Source organism: Drosophila navojoa, chromosome 4 (genome assembly GCF_054131105.1).
Source record: "Drosophila navojoa isolate 15081-1374.11 chromosome 4, UAZ_NAV_1.0, whole genome shotgun sequence".
NCBI lineage: Eukaryota > Metazoa > Arthropoda > Insecta > Diptera > Drosophilidae > Drosophila > Drosophila navojoa.
Genome location: NC_142892.1, coordinates 8363707 through 8389511, shown reverse-complemented (window position 1 = coordinate 8389511; position 25805 = coordinate 8363707). Strand labels below are relative to the sequence as shown.

General features: G+C 40.7%; 3 protein-coding genes and 2 long non-coding RNA genes across 32 annotated transcripts in view; 3 read left to right on the top strand and 2 right to left on the bottom strand.

Annotated features, from left to right (window-relative positions):
- Window positions 1-532: 532 nt before the first annotated feature.
- Window positions 533-2345, top strand: LOC108651530 (uncharacterized). Its single transcript, XM_018101319.3, has 4 exons — window positions 533-716; window positions 773-1331; window positions 1392-1744; window positions 1807-2345. Exons 1-4 carry the CDS (start codon window positions 659-661, stop codon window positions 2190-2192), a joined length of 1356 nt encoding a protein of 451 aa, XP_017956808.1. The 5' UTR covers window positions 533-658; the 3' UTR covers window positions 2193-2345.
- Window positions 2346-5014: 2669 nt separating this feature from the next.
- Window positions 5015-13293, bottom strand: Diap1 (Death-associated inhibitor of apoptosis 1). Its single transcript, XM_089258766.1, has 2 exons — window positions 12853-13293; window positions 5015-6845 (listed from the first exon to the last, which is right to left on the bottom strand). The coding sequence occupies exon 2, from the start codon at window positions 6781-6783 to the stop codon at window positions 5455-5457; it is 1329 nt and encodes a 442-aa protein (XP_089114892.1). The 5' UTR covers window positions 6784-6845; window positions 12853-13293; the 3' UTR covers window positions 5015-5454.
- A 218-nt stretch (window positions 13294-13511) lies between these two features.
- Window positions 13512-14852, top strand: LOC115561903 (uncharacterized). The gene is made up of 4 exons (XR_016196625.1): window positions 13512-13675; window positions 13756-13841; window positions 13926-14188; window positions 14325-14852. It is a non-coding gene; the product is annotated as an uncharacterized LOC115561903 (long non-coding RNA).
- A 5669-nt stretch (window positions 14853-20521) lies between these two features.
- Window positions 20522-25805, top strand: part of Mbs (Myosin binding subunit) — a 29522-nt gene continuing 24238 nt past the window's right edge. For 7 of the 28 annotated variants that reach the window (XM_089259614.1, XM_089259603.1, XM_089259610.1 and 4 more), the window contains exons 1-3: window positions 20528-20719; window positions 21458-21934; window positions 22009-22445. In XM_089259614.1, coding sequence (XP_089115740.1) covers window positions 22191-22445 — 255 coding nt within the window. In that variant the 5' untranslated portion in view covers window positions 20528-20719; window positions 21458-21934; window positions 22009-22190. Of the gene's footprint in view, window positions 20720-21457; window positions 21935-22008; window positions 22446-25805 lie in introns of all 28 variants that reach the window. The other 21 variants (XM_089259600.1, XM_089259604.1, XM_089259589.1 and 18 more) reach the window with 9 other exon arrangements.
- On the bottom strand, window positions 20538-21458 carry LOC149091376 (uncharacterized). Its single transcript, XR_016196701.1, has 2 exons — window positions 20862-21458; window positions 20538-20766 (listed from the first exon to the last, which is right to left on the bottom strand). It is a non-coding gene; the product is annotated as an uncharacterized LOC149091376 (long non-coding RNA).

Below are 25805 nucleotides of genomic sequence, written 5' to 3'. Positions count from 1 at the left end.
GTCACAGCCTTCTCAAGGTCATTTCCATCTCAAGGTCACAGCCTTCTCAAGGTCATTGCCCTGTCAAGGTCATTGCTCTCTCAAGGTAATTGCCCTACAAAAAAAATTATTCAACAAATACACTGCAGTGCAGCCCAAGCGCAGTCGCTGCTTACTGCGTAGTTAGCAGAGTGCCTGCTCATACTTGCCTGTGGATGCATGTGCATGTATGTGTGCATAAAAGAAGTGCAGAATGATTCGAATATCAGCTTGGATTTTTTTTTTTTTTTTTTTTATTTATTTTTTTTTTATATTTTCTGATCTTTGAATTTTTAAATTGAAGAAATGAAGTTCATATAAAATTAATTTCCAAACATTTTTAAAAAGTTAAGAGAACGTATTTTCGCATCTCAAAGTTCCCCCTCTCTTTCTCACTCTCACTCTCTTAATGCGACGCCTACGCAGCACAGCATTCATTAGGCTTAATTGAATAAAAGCTCGACCAAAATACGAGATTTCGCTCAGTTTCATAGGTTTGCGGCATAGTGTGGAGGTGGCGGTGGTGCAATTGAGCCACAAAAGCCACAAATTTGTGGTTCGTCTCATTTTCAATTCATCGCCAGAACTCGAGCAATCAAGACGCAAAGAAAATTCAGTGTCAACTCGGTTGCAGTGGAAAATGTGGAAAATTGTTTTATTTGCGCTGCATTTGCAGCTGCTGGTGGCACCGCTTTCAGGTGAGTGGCCCAACGGGGCTAATGGCTAGTGGATAACGGCTAATGTCTGGCTCCAGCTAGCTGCCCCATTTTCCTGACCATTTCGCTGTCGGGCAAATCGCTGACCGACGCCTGCTTGGAGGTCAATTGGGGACCCGATTGCTATGCACCGCCCGAGTGGGTGGGCATCTATCGTCAGGATCCGTCCGTGTCGAACTTTCAGCCGGAGCTGCGCATCGACGGCATACAGAATCGCACGGGCAAGCGACTTACGCCCATTAAGCTGGGCAAGCTGCAGTTTCCAGGCGGCTGGAATCGGCCCACGGCCGGACAGACCACGGCCACCAAGTACCCGAAAGGCAAGTGCTTGCCCTACTACGTGGCCAGCTACAATGGCAACGAGCTGCTGACTATCGACTGCCTGAAGATCCAGCCCAATTGGCTGGCCCACCTCAAGGACGCGGCGAGCATGCCGCTCAAGAAGCTCTTTCTGCCAGGCACACACGCCTCCGGCGCCTACATCACCAACTACAGCAAGACCAAGTCGCTGCTGATCAAGGACTACCTGGTCGCTCAGCACTTCGATGTGTGGTCGCAGCTGGTCTTTGGCATTCGCTATCTGGATCTGAGCGTGGGGTGCGCGGCTAGAGAAATTCCAGACATTTGCCACAGTCTAATGACCCCCTCCTCTTGCAGCTATCGCTATAGCGCGGACAGCGGCAGCGAATCGGAGAACTTTTGGGTGGTCAACGAGAACATGTTCATCAATCCGGTGATCGATGTGCTACGCGATGTGCGTCGCTTTGTTGAGCTCTCGAATGAGATAGTCGTGCTGGACTTTAGCTCGTTTCCCATTGGCTTCTACAAGCACCCGGAGATCTACAGCAGCCTCTACCATCTCATCCGGCAGGAGCTGGGCCAGGTGCTCTACGAGCGGAACGTGAGCAGCAATGAACACTGCGCCGATCGCAGCTACAATGATCTGCGTGTGCTCGGCCGGCAGGTGTTGCTGCTGTTTCCCACAGAGGAGCTGCCACATCCAGAGAATGGTATATACCCTATATATACACCTTAAAGCATCCTTTAGCCATTGAGCACGTCTTGCTTACAGAATCCGTGCTGCTCTGCCCGCCCTGGCAGCGCTTCAGCACCAGCTACATGAACATGTCCCAGACTCTGGACTATATGCGTCTGCTGTTCAGCCGGAAGCCGGACTCACCTGTGCAGGACGATGGCTGGATATTCCATGCTGTGATGAGCATTGAGCAGGCGCTCAACGCCCACAAATTGCAGACGGCCAAGGAGCGAGCCGCTGTCATCAATCCGAAGGTAAATCAATGGCTCAGCGGGCCGTGGGGCCTGAATGCGAATGTCGTTGCCATGGATTACTTCAGCAACACGAATCTCATCGACGTGGCAATACATGCCAATGTGCACAAGGCCTTCCTTACGGCCAATGACAAATTTGTCAATCTGGAAATATTGAGTCGACGTTAGAAATTGGATTTCTGTATTTCTTTTGAATTCAATGAAACAGAGAATATATGCAAAGCCGCTTCTGTTTCCACGTAGTTGGCAATGTGTTGCATTTAGTCAGTGCAACAACCAAGCAGTTCAATGAGCAGTTCACTACTTATACTCAAGTAAAGCAGTGAACATGATAAATAAATTTGTTATGTAGAATAATATGTAGCAAAAATATTTATATTTATCGCAGAGTTATATATGATGTATAAGTACTCATAAGTATATATTTAATTGCCTGCCTATAAATTGGCTTTGGTCATATAATTTTCTACTAGAAGCAGCTCAGATTTATACTTCCATCTTCATATTTTTTAGAGTATCTGCCAGTCAGATACTTTTAAGGCACTCTTAGTTAATTGCCATAGCAAACGTTGACATTTATCAATTAAATTGAGAGCTATGATATCATATAAAATGCATGCAGCCAAAGTTCGATGTGAGCTTTCGAAAAAGAACTTTTAATAACTTTTAGCTTATATTTTTTAATAATATTTTAGCTTTATCAAAATTACTCAATAAATTTTCTGTAGAATTTTCGTATGGCTTATTCACAATTTTGATTTAGTTTTCTTGTCGCCTCTATCGTAGATCTGCCAGAATAGAATATAACTCATAATGATACATCATCAGCCATAAATCTCATTCTAGGTTTTATAAAGCATTGCTGCTGTCTTACTTTTAAAAATATTCAAAAGAATAAGTTGTTTAATGGATAGTGAAACCTTGATGGTACTAAAAATATCTCTGAAAATGGGACAAAAGCTCTAAAGTTGCTAAAATGGCATCACCGCAACAGAATGTATATACAATAAAACATATATACCTATGTCTGTATATACATATATGTATGTATATGTGTATGGCCTGCTGCAGCTGTTCATACAAAATATATTACGTATACGTAATTCGTCACACGAATCATATTTGGATGTCATTTGCGTGTCAATTTAAAAACTTGCTAAATATAGCTATTCTCAAATTTATAATGCAGAATGACAGACAGAGCGAAAGAGAGAGAGAGAGCGAGGGAGGCGGCATTTAAAATTGATCACGAAATTCTAAATATATATATTATCTTTTCTATAGAAATAATTTCAACTATTTGCAGCATGCGATTCAAACTTGTTTAAACTAAGCTCTATACAATTATCGTTATATCTATAGATACATATGTATATATATTCTGATTGCAATCAAAAGTTCCAGTTCGACCTTCAGTTTAGCATAGCTTTACATTTAATGGCTAATTAAAAGCCACACGTAAGCCAAGGTCAGCATTGAATATCTATTGCGAGCGAACTGGAGCATTCATTGATTTGCATGGACTCAAGGTATGTCCGAATCATTTGATACTCTATATGCGTATTGACTTCAGGCAAACAACTATTCAAGGAACAGTCAGCGACAACGATGAGTCAAGGCGCTTGATTCACTCGAGCTTAGTTACCACCCGCATGGATTGTGCCACAATCGGAGCTGATGCAACGCGCTGGATGATAAATAGCTGCCCAGCCGTTGTTAGTGACGGCGTCTAGCAACCGGATCTAGCTAAAAATATGAATTGCTGCCAATGGAAACGTTAGTTGCAAACTGGAAATGCCAAACGGTTTTAGCCAGGCCAAGCAGTTAGCCGCCTGATGAGATGGACCAACTGCAATGCTCGTTGCATTTGCTGTTGCAGTTGAATGAACTTTATTTTAGTCGTCGTCGTCAACTGTGCAAACGTCGGCCTGATAACAGCACGCTTACACTGATATCACTGATAACAATTAACAGAGATCCAGGTTGCGAGCTAATTATGAAATCGCAGCGCCTTTGTTGACTACTCAAGTCCAATACGACTGCAATGCGAAATTCTGATAGTACAAAGTTGTTTGTTTTTAAAGCTTTACTCATTGCGCCTCTTGCTTAATGAGCAATTAAGATACCAAACTCATTGCACTCTAGATATGCATACATGAGTAATCCAACTGTTGTATGAAGCGTACATATATTATACGACTTTATCACTGGTCTTGGTGACTGCTATTTCCAATCTGAGTTAAATTGATATACGCGATTATTCTTATATTTAGCAGCAAGGCAAAGGTTCTTTAATCTGCACCACTTCCAATCAGCTCCACTTCATTCGATCCAATCTATTTATGTATATATTTATGTTGTATTATATACATAAATAGAAGTATATATGTGTGCTGGTTGTATTTTTATATGCATATACATATATATGTGGTTGACAATTGCAACATTTCTTAGCTTTGTTTCAATATATTTAATTATGTGTGGTTGAACAATTTTGAAGAAAAAACTCAGATCAATTTATAGCTGTATTAGCTCTTAAATAATGAACGTCCAACTCGCATGTATACGGATAGAGAATGGTTATGCGATAAGACATTATCAATCAGTCTCTATTCGAATGGTATTTCGACTTGAAGCAGTCTGCAGAGGTATTTCTTCAATTCTTGCAGATCTAGTGACAAATCAACAATAATTGCATGTCCTCTTATAGACCCCAGCCTTATCTTCCTGTTGGCCAATCCCTTATAGCGCACTTGCCTTAGCCAACTCAAACGCAATATACAGACCATATATATTTTATATATCATTTAACCTTGTACAAAATCCATATAGAAATTCTATTGCGCGAGTAATACAACTTTGGTATCACTTTATGACAACCTTATGCAAGGCGGGGCCTCTTTACAATCTCCAGATTATTGCCACGTTTGATCATATTCGATGGATCTATATACATATAAATGTATATGTATAAAAAGTAAACAACGGCATTTGATTTGAATAATAGAGCTCTCTATATTATGTTATCTGTTTTTTTAATATACATAAATTAATGGTTTATTTGAGAAAAAAAATAAGATTATTAGGGCAACCCATGCAAATTTATGTAGTGCATTCATGTAATATATATATTAAACATCAAGTGTTTGCCGAAAGTAATTTATTATTACGAATATTATGTTATTTAAACTTTAGTACAACTATACATTCTAGACTAATGTGTCCACATCATTTGTTGTGTAACGGCCAGCTGAACTTAAGGATTAATCCACGAGTCCCGCTGGCCGTTACAGCCGAGGCGGCGGCGTTTTTGGCTGTTGCGATGGCGAGCGGGGGGTGGTGCTGTGTTTCAGATAACGGCCAGAACAATTGGCCGCGCTAGCCTCCTGCGGACGTCCAGTATAGGTTAGGATGGTGGACTCGATGCCATTTAAGAAAAATATACACGCATGACATCGGTGAAGGGTTTCCGGCAGAGCGGGCATTTGGTCACGGACGAGGCGCACTTGGCGCATGCCACAACATGCCCGCACGGCAAAAATGCGGTGTTGTACTCGGCCGCATAGCAGATCTTGCAGAGCTTCTCCTCGGGCACGATAGCTGGAGCGCCAGGCGCTGTCGTCGCCGTGCCCGTGCCCATAGAGTCGGCCGCAGAATGTGCCACGATTTTGTTGTAGATGCGTGTGGCGGCTGTTGGCGGCACATCGCCCTCGCTGGCCGCCTCTGGTTGTGGAGCACCAGCAGCAACAGCTGCAGCAGCACCAGCAGTAGCCGGAGCAATATCTGACGAAGCGATAGTACTGCTGGCTGAGCTTTGCGTGGAGGCGACGTTTAGACTTTGGGCCTGTTCCTGCTCTTTCGCCAGATCCTGCTTGGCTGCCTCGGTTGCTGCGGCCATAACACTGTCGATGAAGAGCTGACCCTTGATCAGTTTGAGGAAGCGACACTGTCCCAGCCAGAGAGCATGCTGCTCCCAGGGCTCGTCGTTGTCGTCCCAGTCCTTGAGGCCGCCGCCGCAGCTGAAACAGCGTACGCGATCGCCGACCCCAGTATAAAAGAAACCCGCCTCGGCGAGCTGCTGTGGCTTCTGTTTCATGTTGCGCGGCCAGTCCTCGAAGCTGCGCAGACGTGCCGACTCGATGGCATACTCTGGATACTCGGGAAAATAATTGCCGCCGCTCGAGCTGTTCGTTGACGCTGGTGTTGTCGACGAGCCAACACTGGCGGCTCGCGCTGGCTGAAAACTGTTCATGCCCGTCGACTGTATAGAGGGCAAGCCCTCAGAGTAGGCGTTCTCGCGTATATCCAACGAGGATGTATCATTTGATCCGCACACATCGAAGCTGGCTTGTGGCAGGTTGCGATCCAAGGCATCCGCATTTATAGGCAAGTTGTTGGTGGTGCGACGGCGCAGAAGCGGGCAGTTGGGCGACCAACGTAGATGCTCATTCACGGGATGATCCTCGTGCACCCAACGACCGATCTCCACCTCGCAGAAGTAGCACTTGCACTTGTCATCCTCATTCGTATAGAACATACCAGTCTGTGCCAGCACGTTCTTATCCAGCCAGGGCAACGGCCAGGTCTCGAACGTCTTCAGGCGCTCGTCCTCCCTATGGTATTTATCATTCATTCTGTTGACGAACGACTTTAGCAGTTGCGTTGCTGTGCTGTTCGTGCTGTTGTCCACCTGATCCAGGGCTGTTGATGTTGCAGGTGCAAACAGAGTGAACCTTGGCTGCGTTGCTATATTCGCCATCTTGATGATAAAGAATTGTCACTGCTTTTCGGTGTGTTGTTCCTTTCAATTTCCAATGGCAACTAGAAAACAAAACAAAATAGTCACGTTAATATTGCTTTTATTAATAAAAGATAGCGTTATCGCTTAGATAACAAATTTTATAGAATTATCAGGAAATATATGGGATTTACGCGAAAGCAGTAGAGTGGCATGCGCCACCTCACAGCTCAGCTCTGACTGAGCGACCCCATGAATACTTTGTTTAATTTAACCGTAAAAAATATACTCGAGAAATATAAACAAAAGGAATGTCAACACTTAAAAATGCATAATTTCTGACCGCAAATTAAAATATTCTCAAATTGCTATTTGTCGCATATGTCAAAAACGATTAATAACTTTCAGAATCTTATCATTGACATTTTTTGTATTTATAAATCGATCCATTCTCGATTCGAGCAGCCAAAATTTCTGATAAATAATCAGTAAGCTCATGCTCTATAAATAATTATATTTGTATATTTTCCTTTATTTACCTATGTTTTGTGTATATATTTTGCAATCTTTGCACAACAATGAACTTTAAAGCAGCCCTTAAAAAATATGGCAAAACTGTCTAGCAAGCGCTGTCTCGCTCGCGCCAGCAACATCTAATGAACAGGGGTAGTTTTTTTTACAGACGCTCGCTCATGGGGTTGTATCCAACACACTGCAAACGTAGCGTAGTGTACGCTATCTTACAACTGCGTGTGGATGCAATGCGCCGATGCGAGCCTGCACCACAATAAACCATGCAGCAGCAGTCAACACACACAGCTGCTCGATTGAAAAACAGAAGATAGAACATTCGGCTATGCACCATGACGTGCGCACATTAGTGGTTGGCTGGTGCCTATTAGGTGGTCTGATAAGCTCCAGTCTGACTCAACGTACTTTCCATATAATTAATATGAAATACACGTAGACGCAAATAATGCGAAAAAGCAAAAACGGAAGTATCATAGATAACAAAAAAGAATTAAATATGAGTACCTTCTAAATGAAAGTTCTTTTTATAGGAATGTCTATTCGTTATAATCAGAGCTCAGCTATTATCAGTGTTGTCAAGAGCCAAGATAAATACATGGACATATAGAATGGTATGCATTCTGTGTTACATACACACATATATGAACGATAGTTAAACTATGCCGTTGGCGTTGAACTGTTTTGGTGGTCTTTCCAAAGAGATTGTAAGCCGTTTTCGACATTTACTTCACGACAAGCGGCGGGGTGGGCACACGGGATGGGCGGCAGGCGGCAGGCCCAGCAGCGAGCACGAACGCCGTGTCGGGACATTGTACAAAGTCCAAATTTAAAGCCAAGCCAGGGCATTGCAAGCCAAGCCACAAACCAGCCAAACACGCCAAACAATTGCAGCACGACGGGGCAACGACTGCTGCTGCGGCAGAGAGACAGAAATACAGAAAGAGAACGGTAGACAAAGAGGACAAGGGGGCTCTGGGTGGTTGGTTGGAGCTGGGGCAGTGCCAAGCACTCGTCGTGCGGCTCACAGCTTGCCCGACTGTGAGAAAGTTTTAATGGAATGCAGTCAAACGACTTCGCGGCGGCAGCAGCCGCAAGCAGCGCCCCACAGCATAAAAAAGCAGTGCAGCATAAGTGCAGCGATGACTGCGCTGCCTTGTCGGCCAGCGAGTGCGAGTGCAACAGCAATAGGCACCCAAAACCATCAATGGAAAAACAACTATGCACGTATACAGTCGTACACACACTCGCGCGCACACACACACAGACACATACACACACAGACACATACAGACTTAACACAGTTGCACTGGTTGGGTGCAAAGAAAGAGTGCAAAAAAAATAAGGCGTACAGAAACGGGCGTACACACCAAATGCAAAAATAAATAAAAGCATAAAATAAAACAAAAGCAATTGTAAATTACAAATGGCCGAGACGTTGGAGCTCTCTCTCTACCCTAGAGATTGCGCATTGTTTTTGAAGTGGAGCAACAGCAGCAGCGTCCGCAGTGGCGGCAGCAATACAGAATCAGACAAAGATGATAGCTTCGAGATGCTGCTGGATGGTTGCTACAGTTCTTCTTCTTCTTCATCTTCTTATTGTTGTTGTTGCTGTTGCATTGCTTCAATTGCGCTGCTGCTGCTGCTGCCTGCTGTTGTTGTTGTTGCCAAGTACAAAGTGCAGAAGCTTGCAATTACAGCTGCTCGCTGCTGTTGTTTTTGTAGTTGTTGCTGTTGCTTTTATTGCTGCGGAATGCATGCCCATTAACAATTGTAATGTAAGCGCTTTGGCATTTTGTGTTTTTGTTTAAAATGCATTGCTTTTAGCAGGAAATGCAAGCAAAAGTTCAATATGCAGTCAACAGTCGATAAATAGTGTTGCCATATGTCAAAAATATTTGCATTTATCATGAATGCAATCACTTACCAGGGCTGCAGTGGCATATGCTATATATTCGCGCTAAATATATCGATAAGGCAGCTAGCTCAGCACAATATTATATTATTTTGTATTTGTATTTGTAACAATTTATAAACTTTAATTTAAAAACAAACATGCGCTTGTGTGCATCAACAAATGTGAACTGACAGCGCAGAAGCGTCTATACCGAAAAGGGCCTCCCGGGCGCATGAATGACATGAGAACCTAAGAAAATACCAAAGTGGAAAGACACACACACACAGAGAGACTCTGACTGTGCTGCAAAGTAAAGAAAAATCATAATCAAAGGCCAGACAGACAGCTAGAGCCCAGGAGGCAAGGCAACAAACAGAGTAGCAGAGTGCGCCCCATGCAACACAGCCAAACCAAAACTGAAACCAAACCAAACGAACCCAACGAGGCGCGCATTGGAATGCAGTTGAACAACTTTTCTACAAACTCTGCTCTGCGCCACGCAAAATGCAAACAAAACAACACCAACTGAAGTTGGCTGGTTTTCTGATTGGAAACCAAGCATAGCTATAAAGCTGGGCTTGGGGATTGGAGTTTCAATGCTGTGTTGTAAGTGAAGGTAACCGCAGCCAGCAAAGGTCTCTACTCTACTATATGTGAGCGTATCTCTCTGAGCGTGTGTGTGTGTGTAACCTCAGACTGTGGGAAACTATTATAAACACTTTACCATTCTTTTTTCTCGGCTGTTGTTGTTGTCTTCTAAACTGAGATTGGAATGCGGTGATACCAGATACGAACGAGTGGAGCAGCATGAAACGAAAGAGCGAGCGAGAGGGATATAAGGAGAGGGAGCGACAATCAAGCATGAGTCGTCGTCACGCAGAACTTGAAGTACAGAGTGGAGAAGGACATGGGGAGAAGAAGCAAACGACGCCAACAAGAATACACAAACACACACGCACACACATGCACAAAGAATATGATGTGCGTATATGTGCTGTGCTGTGTTGTGTGTCCTTCCAAGAAATGCAGCAGCCAGCAATAACAGCAACAACAACAAGAACATCAACTAAAACAACAACAGGAACGAAACGACCGCCGACGACGACGTCGATAATAATAATAAAATACACAAGATGCTGGCTGGCTGGCTGGTTGGATGGTTGTCCATGTACTTAAAGAATGCCCAACAAAGGGCAATATCATCCGTAATCATAATAAATGCGACTGAGCCGCTGCAAGCTGCTGAGGAATGCATTAAAGCGCGGCCTACTGTGCTCTCGCTCTCTCTCTCTTTCTCTATGTCTCAATCGCTGTCTCGCTCTCTCGCATATTGAACATTGATCGATTGCCCAAAACCTAACGGCGGCTCAGTTCAAAGACCCGTTGCCCATAGTCTTGTTCTTCATCTCAAACCCAAAGTCAAGTCGTGCTGTGTTCTCTCTATCTAACTGGCAGCATCTATGAGACTTGGAATGTGGGTACGCTCTCATGAAAACACACACACAGGCACACGCATTAAATGCGCCTTGTTAGTGTGTAGAATGGATGAAAGGTCGTTTTTCACGCGGCCAAGACTCAAAGGTCGTCTCGCATTCGAGATGATTCAGCCCAGAGAATTCCGGGAATTCCAAAGTAATTTTCCTACATCTCTGCATCTCTACAGCGCTCTGCTGCCAGCATTTGTTCTTCAACCTCTCCCACTCCTTCCCATTTATATCTCTTTCAAGGGCCGCCGCGCCCTGGTCCATTCATGCTGATTGCCGTCGCGTCTGCTGGCGATAGCGAAGGGACAAACACAAAAGACAATGTGAAATCTTTAGAAAAAAAAGGAAAAGACTCGAAACTACTTTACAGAATTTCCTCGGTTTTCGAGCTACATATACGTGAGAATCGTTTATTAAGCAGAGTTATCTATCGCTTTATTGGTGAAAAGCGTGGAAAATCTAGTCAACAGTTCAGTTCAGTTCAGCATTGTGAGCGTAGGCGTAGGGTATGGGTAAACCATCGACCACCAGCGTTGGCCCCGGGGCTCTACTCCGCGTAGGCGTCGGCTTGGTGCGGGTGTTTTTATTGTTATTCCAATAACAATAACAATCAAGAGTAGCCCCAGCTTGAGCTGAAAAAGCTTGAGTTGATACTTTCTCTTTGTTGCTGTATTTATTTTCTTCTGCCTTCTTTCTCTCTCTCTTTTTCTTCTGCGAATCGAGCGCAAAAGTTCAAAGCAGTGGAGCATAAAAACTTCACAAGCCTCTGTGAAAATTGGCAACACTGCAATTCGATGGCTGCCTGGCTTGGTCTCTTTGGCCATGGTTTATGTGTTCGCTGCAGAGTGAAACGCGGCGCACGCATGAGCGAACCACTTCCGCTGCAAACGGAAATGAGGAACAAAGCAAAGAAAAACAAAAACTCTAAATACTTCTTTGCTGGGCTTGGGGGATTAAATGAGTGTGTAAAGGAAGTATGTGTATGTATGTGTGTGAGTATGTGTACACACTCATCGGATGTAGTAAAAAGTGGAGCCAGAAATGACGCGTCATCAGCCAACAAACTATGTTTATTATGATGAATGATGCGAGAGTAAAAATACTACGTAAATAATAAATAGAGAGAGGACCAGAATGTAAACAGAATAATTAATCTAATTAGAACAAGTTCTATAGCCTATCGTGTGTCATAGCGATTGACCTTCTAGCCTGAAAATATTAATTGGACAACATTGTTTTGCATACTATAGTCATCGGTTAAATATGTATATAGACAACAATAACGCCGAAAATTGCGTAGTCGAAATTTCCAACGAAAACAAATATGTGTCTGGCATTGTGTATATGTCGGTACTCACACAATATTCCCTCCTCTCACACTCTTTTGGATACAATCGTCTCTTTCACATAAATGCGAATGTTTTTTTAAGCGCCATCAGTGCTGCTCATTCACAATGAGAAAAAGGGTTGCCATCATTTTCAAAATATTTGCTTTAAGAGTCACAAATGCTAACGTAAACAGTGTGTCATATTTTACTTAATATTAATGGAAAACACATTTCAGAAGGTACAATTTTAAGTAATAAAAAATGTAATTTTGTAAATAAATTCGACTAAAATCAACAAAAGCAACATTTAGCAACTCTGCAGCCGCCATCTTTTTACGCAAACGACCTCTTGCCTCTCGAGTGAACGAATGTGCGAGAGCGAGAGAAAAAAAACGAACATTGCTCACCCGGCAAAAGTGTCAAATTCGTTTTACTCTAAATGAACATATTTCAAGCTATGCTGATTAAATATTTTACTAGTTTACTAATTATATATTCTAATTTACACCCTAAAAGTGAATTTTTGAATTGGATGGCTCAAATCCGATGATATAATTTTTTTTTGTTTATAAGGCAAACTGATTATTTCTGTTTTGTCTTGTGCACGAATAAAATACTCACTAGCACTCGTTTGATGGTGTGTGTGCGCGTGTGTGGTTTTGTATATTTGTAAGCTGTAGCTTTAATTAATGTACATTGTGCAGGCAAACATATACACACATATATATGTATGTACATACATACATAGAGGAAAAAAACAGCTTTAGCTTTGTGATGTCACGTTTTCGTTTTTGGGGTTATATCTAAATTCAAGTTAATTTAAATGCCTTATAAAAATACAACTCCGACTCACCTTGACAATTTTTCTCTTTTTATTGAAAAATTCAAGTTCTCCTCACTTCTAGTTATATTTAATATTATAGTCTTTGCTGAGATTCCAGACGATTTTGTACTTTCTGCTTGTCTTGCTTTACGATTATTGATTTGTTTCTTTCCGAGATACGAATTGACGAAGACGTTAACGGAAAAACACACAATTACAGAGACGCAGACGTTGCTGTATGTATTTTTATTTTATTTTGCTTTCTTGTTGCTGTTAAAATACTACCAATATCACAATTTAGATTGAGACCGCAATATCAAAATCAAAACACTTATTTTTTCTTCTTTGCTTTTAATAGTGAATTTCTAAATGCATTAAGTGATCAAAATTGTTGCGTATCCATAGCTTCTTTACTATTCGAGCTTCGAAATTGAACTGAAAATGAACCGAAAACATACGAACGGCTGTAGCCAAAGCGAACGACACGAAAAGACAAGACACGACAAGCGGCGAGGCAAGGCAAGCGCAAGCAGTGTCGATAGCAACCCCGACAACGAACGAACGCTGAACCACTGAAAGAGAGAAAAACAGATGTACGTGTGCACATACACACGCACACACACTTATATATCTACATACATATGTATATGTTTGCATTCAGACAGCATATAGATGTTGCTTGAACATACGTACATACATATTTTCTTACGTTTTTTGGATTCACTTCTTAGAACTTTGCAATTTTGTTAATTTGTAAAGGAGCAAAAACATTTAAGTGATATTTCAGTAAAAACTATTGCTGCTCATTGTGCTGGCTTGCCATCAGAAAAGCATAAAAAACATACATATGTATGTATGTATGTACATATGCATGTTTGTATGACTGCAGACGTCCATATGTCTGTACATACACACAAACATACACAATAGGAGGTTGCCAGCCCGCTACGCTTTGCTCTCATCTGGCTGCATTGGCTTTACAATGACGCCCCCAATACACCCGTACAACTTCTACTACGGCAAGTATTAGTACGCAAGATGGCGTACCGTACAACCGCACAACAGGACTGCTGGCTGCAATACAGTTATCCTTTTCCAACCAGCGTTAAATGGCTCGCCTGCAACTGCAACAGTCTAGGATCATTGATTTTTTAGCCATGGCCCAGGAGCATGCGCCTGGCAATTCCATCGGCCTCGTCCAGTCTTTGACTCTTGGCGCGTGTCAATGCACCGTCATGACACGTCGTTGCAGCCCATCATTGACGAGCACCTTCCAGACGCAGACGCTAACACGGTCGGCGACGCCGGCAGAGCGACGTCGACAGCAGCTGCTTTTATGTTTATGTATGTATGTATTTACCGTGTGGTATGTACATACATATACACATATTTATTTGTGAATGTGTTTGTGAGTGCCTGCACATACATATGGTCCACTGCACTCGCTTACCTGTCCTGGACCCGGCTTAAATATTGTATACATTTCTACATTTTTATTTTAGACATTGGCAGCTGCAAATAATATCAATAACGCGATAAAAGTTACAGCCACCAAATCAACCGAGCTGATAATGCTCCATGGCCATTGTTTATTAATTTCTATATAAACAAGTCGAGCGTAGGCGATAAGCGATAGGGATATGTAAATACCTAAAGCAGTATGCACTTATGTACATATGTATGTATGTGTATTATCAGTATATAGGAAAAGGTATTTACATATATGTATGTGTACATCTCATGTTATGTAATTATCTAGTACATCGATTTATCAAATGCAACGATTGTAACCAGTTTATAGAGAATACCTATGTAAGTATATAGATCCTATTTAGTGAATGCAATTAACTATGATTATTATAATTGATAGACGATTAGTCAGAAAGTAAGACACTGAAATGTTTGTTTGTCATTGAAACTTAGTAATATTTCACATACTCTTTTAAATGTTTCTCGGAAGCGCTAAATGCCAGAATGGATTGCAATAATTATGATTAAATGTCTATTATATTGTAATTTTTCAATAAACCCTTGGTTTTATCATTCAATCATTTTAAGAAAATATATACATACATATATGTATGTATGTAGTATAAAAAAGAAATTTTTCATTTTTTTCTAAGTTAAAGAATGACATTTCAATTAATCCATAATTGATCTATAGCGTATATTCTTTGAATTATTAACTCATAAAAAATAATAAAGAGCCTTTGTTCTCGTATTGCTTTCCAGCTAGTGCGATAATAACTATTGCTAAGCGGGTTTTTTTATATACATACATATACATACATATGTATGTAAAATTTATTGAAAGGAAATACCAGCACGTATTTTCTTTCATTTCACACACACTCACAATAAGCAGCTGACTAGAATTAAATTATATAAATAAATAATAAAACAAAAATGTTGCAATAATGCAAAAATGCAGACTACAGTGCGAGTCATGTATTTAGCAACCAAAGCATTGCAGTTTCAAAATTTGAACTTTGATTTTCCGTTATTTCTGTTTGCTTTTGTTTTTATAAATAAAACGTGGCTAAAATTAACATACGAGACGTCGCGACGCATTTTCCAAAAAACAAAAAAGAAACATAATAATGTAAACGCTGTCTAGACGCTTGCCAAGTAGAAAAATCTTTTCTATTTTTGTGAGCATAATTCTGCAGATTCAGAAGATCAGGCAAACCCCAATCAGAATCGAGCTTCGACTCTTGTGGTAAATGTTGCTATAAAAACGGCCTTGCAAGGCCTTTTAAAGTTGTTGCACTCGCGTCTGATTGTTGTAGTAGTAGTAGTAGTTGTGCTGTTGTTGTTGTCGTTGTTAGTCAGCAACAAATACAAACGCAACTCACCTGCGCAGCTATGTGTTTAGTAATACATTTATACATTTTGTTTCTGTTTTAATTGACAGTCAAATGCAGCTAAACCGGTTTCTTATTGGATTTTTTCGCATTTCGCATTCGCTACTTGCAAAAGGTGTCATAACAGCAACAACAACAACTAAGAGACTTGATTAGTTTGCCTGTATTACAACATCTGTTTCCTTCTCCCTATGGCGGCTGGCACTGGTTGGCTCAAACAGAGCCCAGGACATTGAAGGACGTGTGCCAGCAGCTGAACGCCGAAAGGGATCAAAAAAGGTGCGTGCAGCTGTTGCCTGATCCTGTTGTATCCTTATTGTGTGCGTGTTCCAAGAACGGGGCACAAGACGTTTGCCAGCTAACAGCTGCCAGCTGGCTGAACAGGCTGCAGGATCCTTAATGCTTCAAAGAAGCAACACGAACAATTGACGGCAGGCCAACAGTAGGACAAGAGACGTGCGGGAAATTGATGATGGGCATATATACATACATAGGTATATTCATATATACATACATGTTGCAACAACATACACACCTACCGTATAAGTGAAGATAAAATCTTTGTGCAGCAAATATATATTCAAAACTTCACTGCTTTGTACACTGTCGTATACTGCTTGCAAATGCACTTCTTGCATACTGCTTGGCTACGATTGCAGCAATGCAGTTGCAACACGAAAACCAACTGTGCAAACTGTGTATACATTTACAGTTCGATTTCGTATTTTTAATTAAGTGTCATACCAGCATGCTTTACTGAATAAACATGTATGCATGTATTTCTTTCAAAAGCAGCTGACAGTCTTATCAATTTGTGAGCATTAGATAAGAAAAAAATAGGTAATAAAAACATAGAATAAAATATGAATGATGTCAGAAAATATATTAAAATGTTATATATAGTTCACAGTTCATAAAATCAAAGGTTGCCAAACTTTCCTAGCAGTGTAGAAATTCCGCCCATAATAGTTTCGAAAGCCTTTAAAACCAGATAGTCAGCACGCTTGCAACTTAGGAAATGAGGTAACAGCTGATTAAAATAGCAAAACAAATAGACAAAGCTGTTGTCATTAAGAACATGTGGAATAACAACAACAATTAGCAATATGACATTGGGCGGCAATTACAAATGGGAAAATTCTACGAAACGCGAAACTACGATTCACATCAATGTGGGCAAATGGGCGAGTGTGCGAGTGGGCGGACGGGTTGTCTATTGAACCTAAGGGGCGGGAGGTGAGATGAGGCGGCATGAATGAAATGCAATGCTAAGCAATGCGCACAAAACTACGTGATGTAAGGCGAAAATAGATGCGGCGAAGCTAGACAGAGACAGCCAGAGAGAGAGAGAGGGAGATAGAGAGAGGGTTGCAAATGGAATTGCATGGAACTGGGAAATGGAATATGGACGATTGCGCATCGTATGAATGAAGTGCAAGCGAAGTCAAAAGCGAATATCCTTTTGAAAGCCACTCTCTACACACACACACACACAGACACACACACAGACACACACACAGATACACACGCAGACATACAACTTATACTACGCCTTTTGTACTCACCAAATTCATTTTGACATCATTATCTTATCGGCGAATGCTTGCAAAATTATTTAGACTTTAAAAATTTCCGTTATTACTTTTTTTCTTTAATTGGTTCTGCTTGTTCACTTATTTTTTATTTTTATTATTATTATACTTCTGTTGAAACTAGATAAGTGTACAATGTGTTAATTATGCCGGCAAAAAGTGCTCAACTGCGACTGTTGGGTCTGAGTGTCACGGTGCGACTAGCAGAGAAAATTTTACGGCTGGCGTAGCCTATTTTGTTTTTCTATTGCATAGTTTTGTTTTGCTTTCTATACGCGCAGCGGGTTGGAACGAGAACGCTAACGTTTCTGTAATTGCGGAAGAGAACTGCGCAATAATTTTTGGGTGGTGGGTTTTTGGGGAGACTGCGCTCTCCAAAGGGGGTAGCTGGAGTTAGAGGGAGAACGAAAATTCAAATAAGAAGGGTAGAAAAATATTCCTCGATTCGATAGGCAACGTTACACAGCTGTTGAATGCGCGCCAAATCGATATTTATTTTAATCGCGCCAATGCAGCCCTGGAGGAGTGTTGCCCTAACAACATAGTTTTTGCCATATCACTAACCAGAGAACACATAGACCGGACACGTAGTGTAAAGTGTTTTGCACACTTTTTTCTTGACTTTACGACCCACACAACTTCGTATTTGCTCGGCTCCTCACTTTTAGGTTCAGGCAACGAAAATATTCGAGAGCAAAATCATTCCGCTTCATGCGCTCGACCGAGATGGTCGATGGTTGAACAAAAGATCCCTCTGTGCTCAATGTTTCCCTTGCTCTCTCTCTCTCTCTGTGCTCTTTGCTCTCTCAAATGTGTATATGTGAGTATGCATGTGAGCACAAGCAGCAGCTCTGAGCTGCCAGCTCACGAAAATTGAAATTTCTTCGCAGCAAGAACCCATGCCTTCCCTTCTGTGTGAAGAGTATACCGAACTTATCAAACCGTTTGCCAAGCTCGTACAAATATGTATATGTGTTTTCGATTTTAATTGTGGAAAGGGTATGAAAGCGTTGGTGCTCATGATGAAAATGCTTTCGCGGCGAGCGTGCACACACACAGTCTTTGTTGCTACATATATTATGAGCGTTTGTGTGCCTGTGTGCGTAGCACTTGCTGCCTGTAGCAATTTTAGGTCCCAGCATTTGCATTTGGTTGATCTTGAGAAGTGCGCACACTTATATATGTACATACATATGTATGTATGATTGTATGTACGCAGGGGCGCGATGCCCACAATTGTGGGATATCACTTGTAGAAGCAATTGTATGCCTATGTGCCTTTACATGTGCGTTTGTGTGTGTGCATCTGTGTAAACATGGGAAATGAGCATTGGCGTGTGCCTACCTAAACTTTGAATTGTCTGAACGATTTTGGGTTCGCATTGCATCGCGCTTATATTTAAGTACCTGATTTTATTTCAATGATCGTGGGTTTGCCTATCAGGATGATTTTTTAATATTTAGTACCTGTTTAATCCTAGTGGGCAACATGGGATGCGATTTTTTAACCCTTTCACTTGTGCATACAGGTGCAGGTCAATTTGTCCCTTAAAAAGATGCATATGTACATATGTTCATATACAGGTCAAATTGACCCTTTTTGCAAATATTGCATACGTAAACAGCCCAAATTGACCCTTTCAAAAAGAGGCATCCGTTAGATGTCATAAACGTTAGTACTAAATAAATGGAATAAATGTGTTATATTTTGGGTTTTTATATTTATTTATTTAAATGTATTATTGTCGAATAATTTTTAATTTTGATTTACTTAAATTACCAGGTTTATCAACTATGCTATCTGTAAGCCATTTACAATTTTTTCGGATTAAAATTAACACAAACTGATTGAGCAAGAATTTTCGATGGTCAAAGCAAGGGTGGGTAGGGGAAAACCATTCAGTATGTGAGACTGACTTGGCTGTAGCGTGCATGCAGTGCAAAACAATTCTTTCTTTAAGTTTTGCTATGAATGGTTTCCTATCGAAAATTTTCTTGAATATTTCGAAGTGAAGTTTTATTAGCTCATAAAAATGGTCAGAAGGGGCTTTCAACTTAAGATATTGATTAATATAATGGAAGTTTTTATTGAGTATCAAATACTCTGATGAACATTGCATTTCATCTGCTGGTTTTAAAAGATTCGCACAAGTTTGGCAATCAGTTTTTTGTTGTAATTTGTAAATAAGATATCCAGCAAAATATCGTAATGCATTTTCATTAAAAACATTTTGAATATTTGCAATGGTTGCATCTAATGACAATTCAAGCTCAACCTCTGGGTCTAAGGGTTCTTGCTCTACAGATGAATTCGTGGCACACTGCTCATGAAATATTGATAGGTTGGAGCCACTAGGCATACAATTGCTTCTACAAGTGATATCCCACAATTGTGGGCATCGCGCCCCTGCGTACATACAATCATACATACATATGTATGTACATATATAAGTGTGCGCACTTCTCAAGATCAACCAAATGCAAATGCTGGGACCTAAAATTGCTACAGGCAGCAAGTGCTACGCACACAGGCACACAAACGCTCATAATATATGTAGCAACAAAGACTGTGTGTGTGCACGCTCGCCGCGAAAGCATTTTCATCATGAGCACCAACGCTTTCATACCCTTTCCACAATTAAAATCGAAAACACATATACATATTTGTACGAGCTTGGCAAACGGTTTGATAAGTTCGGTATACTCTTCACACAGAAGGGAAGGCATGGGTTCTTGCTGCGAAGAAATTTCAATTTTCGTGAGCTGGCAGCTCAGAGCTGCTGCTTGTGCTCACATGCATACTCACATATACACATTTGAGAGAGCAAAGAGCACAGAGAGAGAGAGAGAGCAAGGGAAACATTGAGCACAGAGGGATCTTTTGTTCAACCATCGACCATCTCGGTCGAGCGCATGAAGCGGAATGATTTTGCTCTCGAATATTTTCGTTGCCTGAACCTAAAAGTGAGGAGCCGAGCAAATACGAAGTTGTGTGGGTCGTAAAGTCAAGAAAAAAGTGTGCAAAACACTTTACACTACGTGTCCGGTCTATGTGTTCTCTGGTTAGTGGCCATATACACACATGTACATTTGCCATGTACACACTGCTGTGAATTAGTGGACCAAAATGAGTAGATGTTGAGGCAACATGTGGCGACAGTCACATTTTTCGCTCACAAACACCGCGCATTCACCATGGGCAGCAACATGTCACACTGACAGGGTCGCTCTCTTCTCTCTGTTTGGCGCTGTCTCTCTCTTTCATCAGTTTCATTTTAACCTTTGTCGTGGCCGCACGGAATGGCACGGATTGGTGAACGAAATTAAATTATCAAATTTGTCCGAAATATGCACAATATATTGAATTATTGTGCATTGCACTGTCTACGCGTCTGAGCACTAAAACAGTGCCCCAAAAATTTGCGCGTGCCGAATAGCAAAGTAAGTGCGTTTGCCTCTGTGCTCGTATCGGTTTCGATGCCGTTGTGCTGTGAAAAGTTTTTACTGCAATTTATACATTTTTCTCAACGTTTGCATATGTATGCGTGTGTGTGTGTCTGAGGATGGAGGCGCTGTTGAATACCTTTACATAATTACGCGCAGTATATTTAAGTATTATAATTGGGCTACAAAATCCCATTATATAAAATAAAGACAAATAGATTGAGTGAAAATATCGGTTTCCATCTTTAGTAGCGTACTTCGTTCTATTTACCCGCGTACCGACGTCAGCGTCGCGGCTGTTGAATTTATGTCAAATTGGTAACATACACACACACGCACACAGTGTTGCATATTGCGTGTGTATGTGAGCGCGAGAGAGAGAGAGAGTGTGTGTATATGTGTGGAAGAGCAAGCGAGGCTGAGAGAGAGTGAACAACATACGTGCAATGATAAACAAAGTGTAAGGAACAGCAGCAACAAATGTTCTTTATTTTCTATTATATGCTCCCATTAATATTTGAAACTATACCATTGTGCGTATTCTGTGCAAAAATATAAGCGACGTATGACAACCCTGCACTACAACTGCAACATCAAAATGCCAGCAGCGCCCTAACGTCAACGTTGTCAGCGGCAGAGCAGCAGAGCAGCAGAGCGGCTGAGCGTCTGCAGTGTTGTGTTTAATGTCAAATTTATTTACGCGCAACTTTTGGTTCAATTTTTTGTTCTTTGCAGCCAGGAGCAGCAGCGCAGCATTGCGCAAATGGATAGAATGTTTGTTTTTAATGTTAAGCGAAAGCTAAGAATAAAAAAGAAGTGTGATAAATGCTAACACGAAAATTGTTTTGCAAGCGTGTATAAGAAAAACGTTGGTGAGAACGCGCGAGCCTGCATGCACGCCTCAGTGTGTGTGTGTGTTTGTGTGCTTGTGCTGTGCGAGTCTCCTCTGCTCCCGGGAGCGTGTGAGTGAGTGTGCGTTAGTGTATGCGTCTTTGAGTATTCGTGTGTGTGTGTGTGTGTGTGTGCAGTGAAGTGCAAAAGAAACACGATAAAAAAAAACACACCAAGCAGTTGCGCCCGTTTTAGCTGATAAAGCGTATAGAAAAAAGTACAACAACAACACACACAAAGCAGTAGGCACGAAACGAGTGAAAATAGAAAATTAATAATTAGCTAGAAGAAGCAGCAGCAACATTCACACACAGACAATTTGTAAGTGATCAGTGCTAAAAAAAAGGCAAAACTAAAAAATAATATCGAAATTAATGTGGTTTTTCTCTAAACAGTGCAAATCAAAATTCTCGGTGCAGCGAACAACTGCGATTGCAAATGCAATTGCAATAACAATAACAATTGCAAGAGCAACAACAAAAACAATATACACTGCAATTAAATTTTACGTGCAACTGTGTGTGGCGCCTCAAGCGCCGTTTTTTAATACCAAGCACCTCAACAAAAATCCGTCAAAATGTCATCGCTAGAGGTGCGCAACAATTCGGCCATGATGAAGCGGGCCGAGCAGCTGAAGCGCTGGGAGGAGTCGGACACCAATCGAGCCGCTCCCTCTCCGCGCCACGAGCACAGCCGCAGGATCAAATTCAGCTCGGGCTGCGTTTTCTTGGCCGCCTGCCTATCGGGCGACAAGGAGGAGGTGCTGCAGCTGCTCGAGCAGGGCGCCGACATAAACACGGCCAATGTTGACGGGCTCACGGCTTTGCATCAGGTGCGTATTACACACATAGAAACATATCAGCCTATACACTACCTGTCTCACTCTGGCATATGTATCAATGATAAACTGTAAAATATATAAATGGAGCACATTACGTCAGTGATTGCGAACACGCGACCCCAGCAGGAATTGTAGCAGTAGCAAAAGTGGGTTGGGTTGCGGGGAGGGGGGTTGAGGCAGAGTGTTGCGTTGCTTTCGAAACTGTTGCGCCGCCCAACTGAGCAGCGTTGCTAGCGTCGTGCTAGCTGCCGTGAACGTCGACGCATGCTACACATCTTTGATACCCTTAGCTGGCATAGAAGGGGTATCATGATTTTGATATAATAAGTGTGGTGAATCAAAGTAATCAAGAGTAAGTAAATTCAAATTGGAATTCAGAAATAGATAGAGTAAACGGTCGTTCTCTTCGGTAGTACTAGGAATGGAGACAGCATGTGTGGAAAATATAGTCATAGGATTCCAGAGGTCTGTTTACGATATAGCTGCTGTTCTACACATTAGGTATATTGAGAACAGGTATTTTAGAATCATATAATTGATTTGCAGGGTATTTGCTATCCGTTCAATTAGTTGGTTTCTGTTACGGCGTATTTCGTGCTCTTGCTGCGGTTTCCAAAGCACCGCAAAAACCACTAAACATTAACAAATACATTTCTAATGCAAGCCGACGATTTACAAGTCGAATGCCCGAAACAACAACAACAACAATAGCAACAACAATAGCAACAAACAGCAAACGGCGCAAGCATTAAATAAGAAAAATACAACAAAAAAAAAAATTCTATTTTTAAATGCCAAGAAAAATATACAATATACACACATATATGTATATACAAATCTATATATGTATGTATATATCTATATACATATATAAATATATATAGATATAGACAAATGCGCGTTGTATATAGAAAAGATTTTCGCAAAATCATTTTCATTTTTCTTTCAATTTCGTTCGTTTGTTCTTTGGGCCACATCGCATGAAAAATTTATACTTAAAACCAAAAGAAAGAGAATGAAAAAAATGAAAAGCTATAGCGGAAAATAAAATTGAAATCTTTGTTGAAATTTATTTCATGTGGCGCCTTTCAATGTAAATACAAAAACAAGAGACAGTTCAATGTATTTTGGCCAAAGAATATTTATAATTTAATTTAAGATACATTACCATATTTACCCTAACATTATTTAAAACAAGTATAGAAAAAAAATGGAATATTTAAATGCCAAAAAATATTTTAAATATTTTAAATTTTAAATATAATATACATATCTATATAGAACACATACAAATACAACAAATCAACAAATGCTAGTCACAGTTCGTGTGTGCGTGTGCACATACTTTTAGCAGTAACTGTCTTTTTTGTTTGCAGTTAATTGATTTTAATTATGCTGCGCCCGCTAAGAGTCAAGAGATATTTTCACCGTTTAGTTGCGGCGCACTTGTTAACCAGATGTTAATATCTACATAATCAGATATCGGGTAGGCTGTCGGGGGGCGCTGAGGGCGTAACTGTAATTGCAGCAATAATAACAATGGGAACTGTGTAAAGTCTTGAATTACCTGGGGCTGTTGTTGTTTCTGCTACTTTTGTAATAATAGTTGTTGTTCCTGTTGTTGTTGTTGTTGTTTAACCGCAAAGATGAATTTTCTATTGGATTTATTATGTACTGTAAGTATTATAATTAATTAATTCATCGCTGATTTCGTTGATCAAAGTCAAAGCAAAGGCTGTGCTTGTATGCTTTCTTTTACAAGTGAAAATTGTTTGTTTCGGCTTTCATTCATAAACAAGCGACAAGCAAACAAGCAACAGCAGCTACAATAACAACAACAGCCACAACAACAACAGCAATAATAACAAACAGAGTCAAAACACCTGGCTGCCATTTTCAATGGCAAAATCCAAAACGGCTGCCACCTTCGGCTATGAATGATGATGATGATGACAAATTAAACGACGGACAGCCAATGCGATAGACAAACCGACGGACAGACGGTCGGACAGAAAGACAAACTCTTTGGGGGCGTTGCGTTGACATTCAACTCGATGAAGAGAAAAACTGAGGTTGCAGCAAATCACTTTATGAAAATCGTAATAAATTAAAATTTGTTTATTTACACATGTTGTAGATTTTCCTTACATATTTTCCACAACACTTTGAGTATTCTTAGTTCAAGGATAATGCGATCTTTATATATATCAATTTGTCGCATGGCCGCACGTATTTATTATTGCTATAATTAAAGTGTTTTTCTCTTATTTAATTGGGCCATAAAATATATGAGCTTTGCGGACAAGGCAAAGTTCACGGCCTATGAATGAAACAGTTGAGAAAGAGAAAGAGAGAGAGGGAGAGAGACATTATATATCTCATTATTAAATTTCTTCTATTGATGTTTTTGGTCTAAATGCTGACTTTTGTTGCTTGAATCATATCCGCTGAATACAATCTATTTATTTTGTTTTGGCGTCCGCTGGAACGACTTTTTCAAAGACTTGTAGAAAGAGTATTATGAGATTATCAGACAGAATGTAAACATTAAAAGTCGTGTCGATAAGCACGGTCAAGTTATTTGAAACCGTATTCAAATTTCAGTTTCAGCTTTGTCATAAACTTCTATAGAAGCAATAGATCCAGCGATTGTTTGGTAGGGTATTAAGTATTCGTTGTGCTTGAGATATTTATTCTTTCTAGTTTTTTTTCGCCAATTTTTTTTCGCCACTTTGTCGTTTGTTGGATTATAAAAAACACGCGTTTGCACAACACTTGAACCGTTATGGTCACATTATAATTAAGATGTCTTTTAGATTTCGGTGACATGTGTCTGCAACAACAAGAACAACAAGAACAACAACAATCGCGAGAGCAACAGAAAAGCCTTGAAATAATGTATCATAATTTAATCGTAAATGCTGGCCAATTAGTTTGATCCATTCGCAATTGACTGACTGACTGTGGAGTCTGGCTAAATAAATTGTCGCATAAATTAGCTAATTATATTGTCAAGCTTGCAAATTGAGCGATATCTCGAAGCGAATATATAAAGCATTATAATAATAATGGCAACAAATCATGAACGTGATCGTTAGATGACCCCAAATTGATATTCAATGAGATCGCTGTCTCTCTCCCTCTCTCTCGGTCTCTCTCTTGAATTCTCCTTCTCTTTCATGCCGAAATCCTGTCTCGGAAATTGTTGTTCGGTTTGTGCGTGAGTTTTCCAAAAGAAAAATCAAAAGCAAAAGCAATAATAATAGAGTATTGTTGTCTTGTTGTTGTTGATATTGTTAACGCGCTTTATTGACGTGTTTTGTAACCTTGGCCCGGTTCTAACTCTTCGAT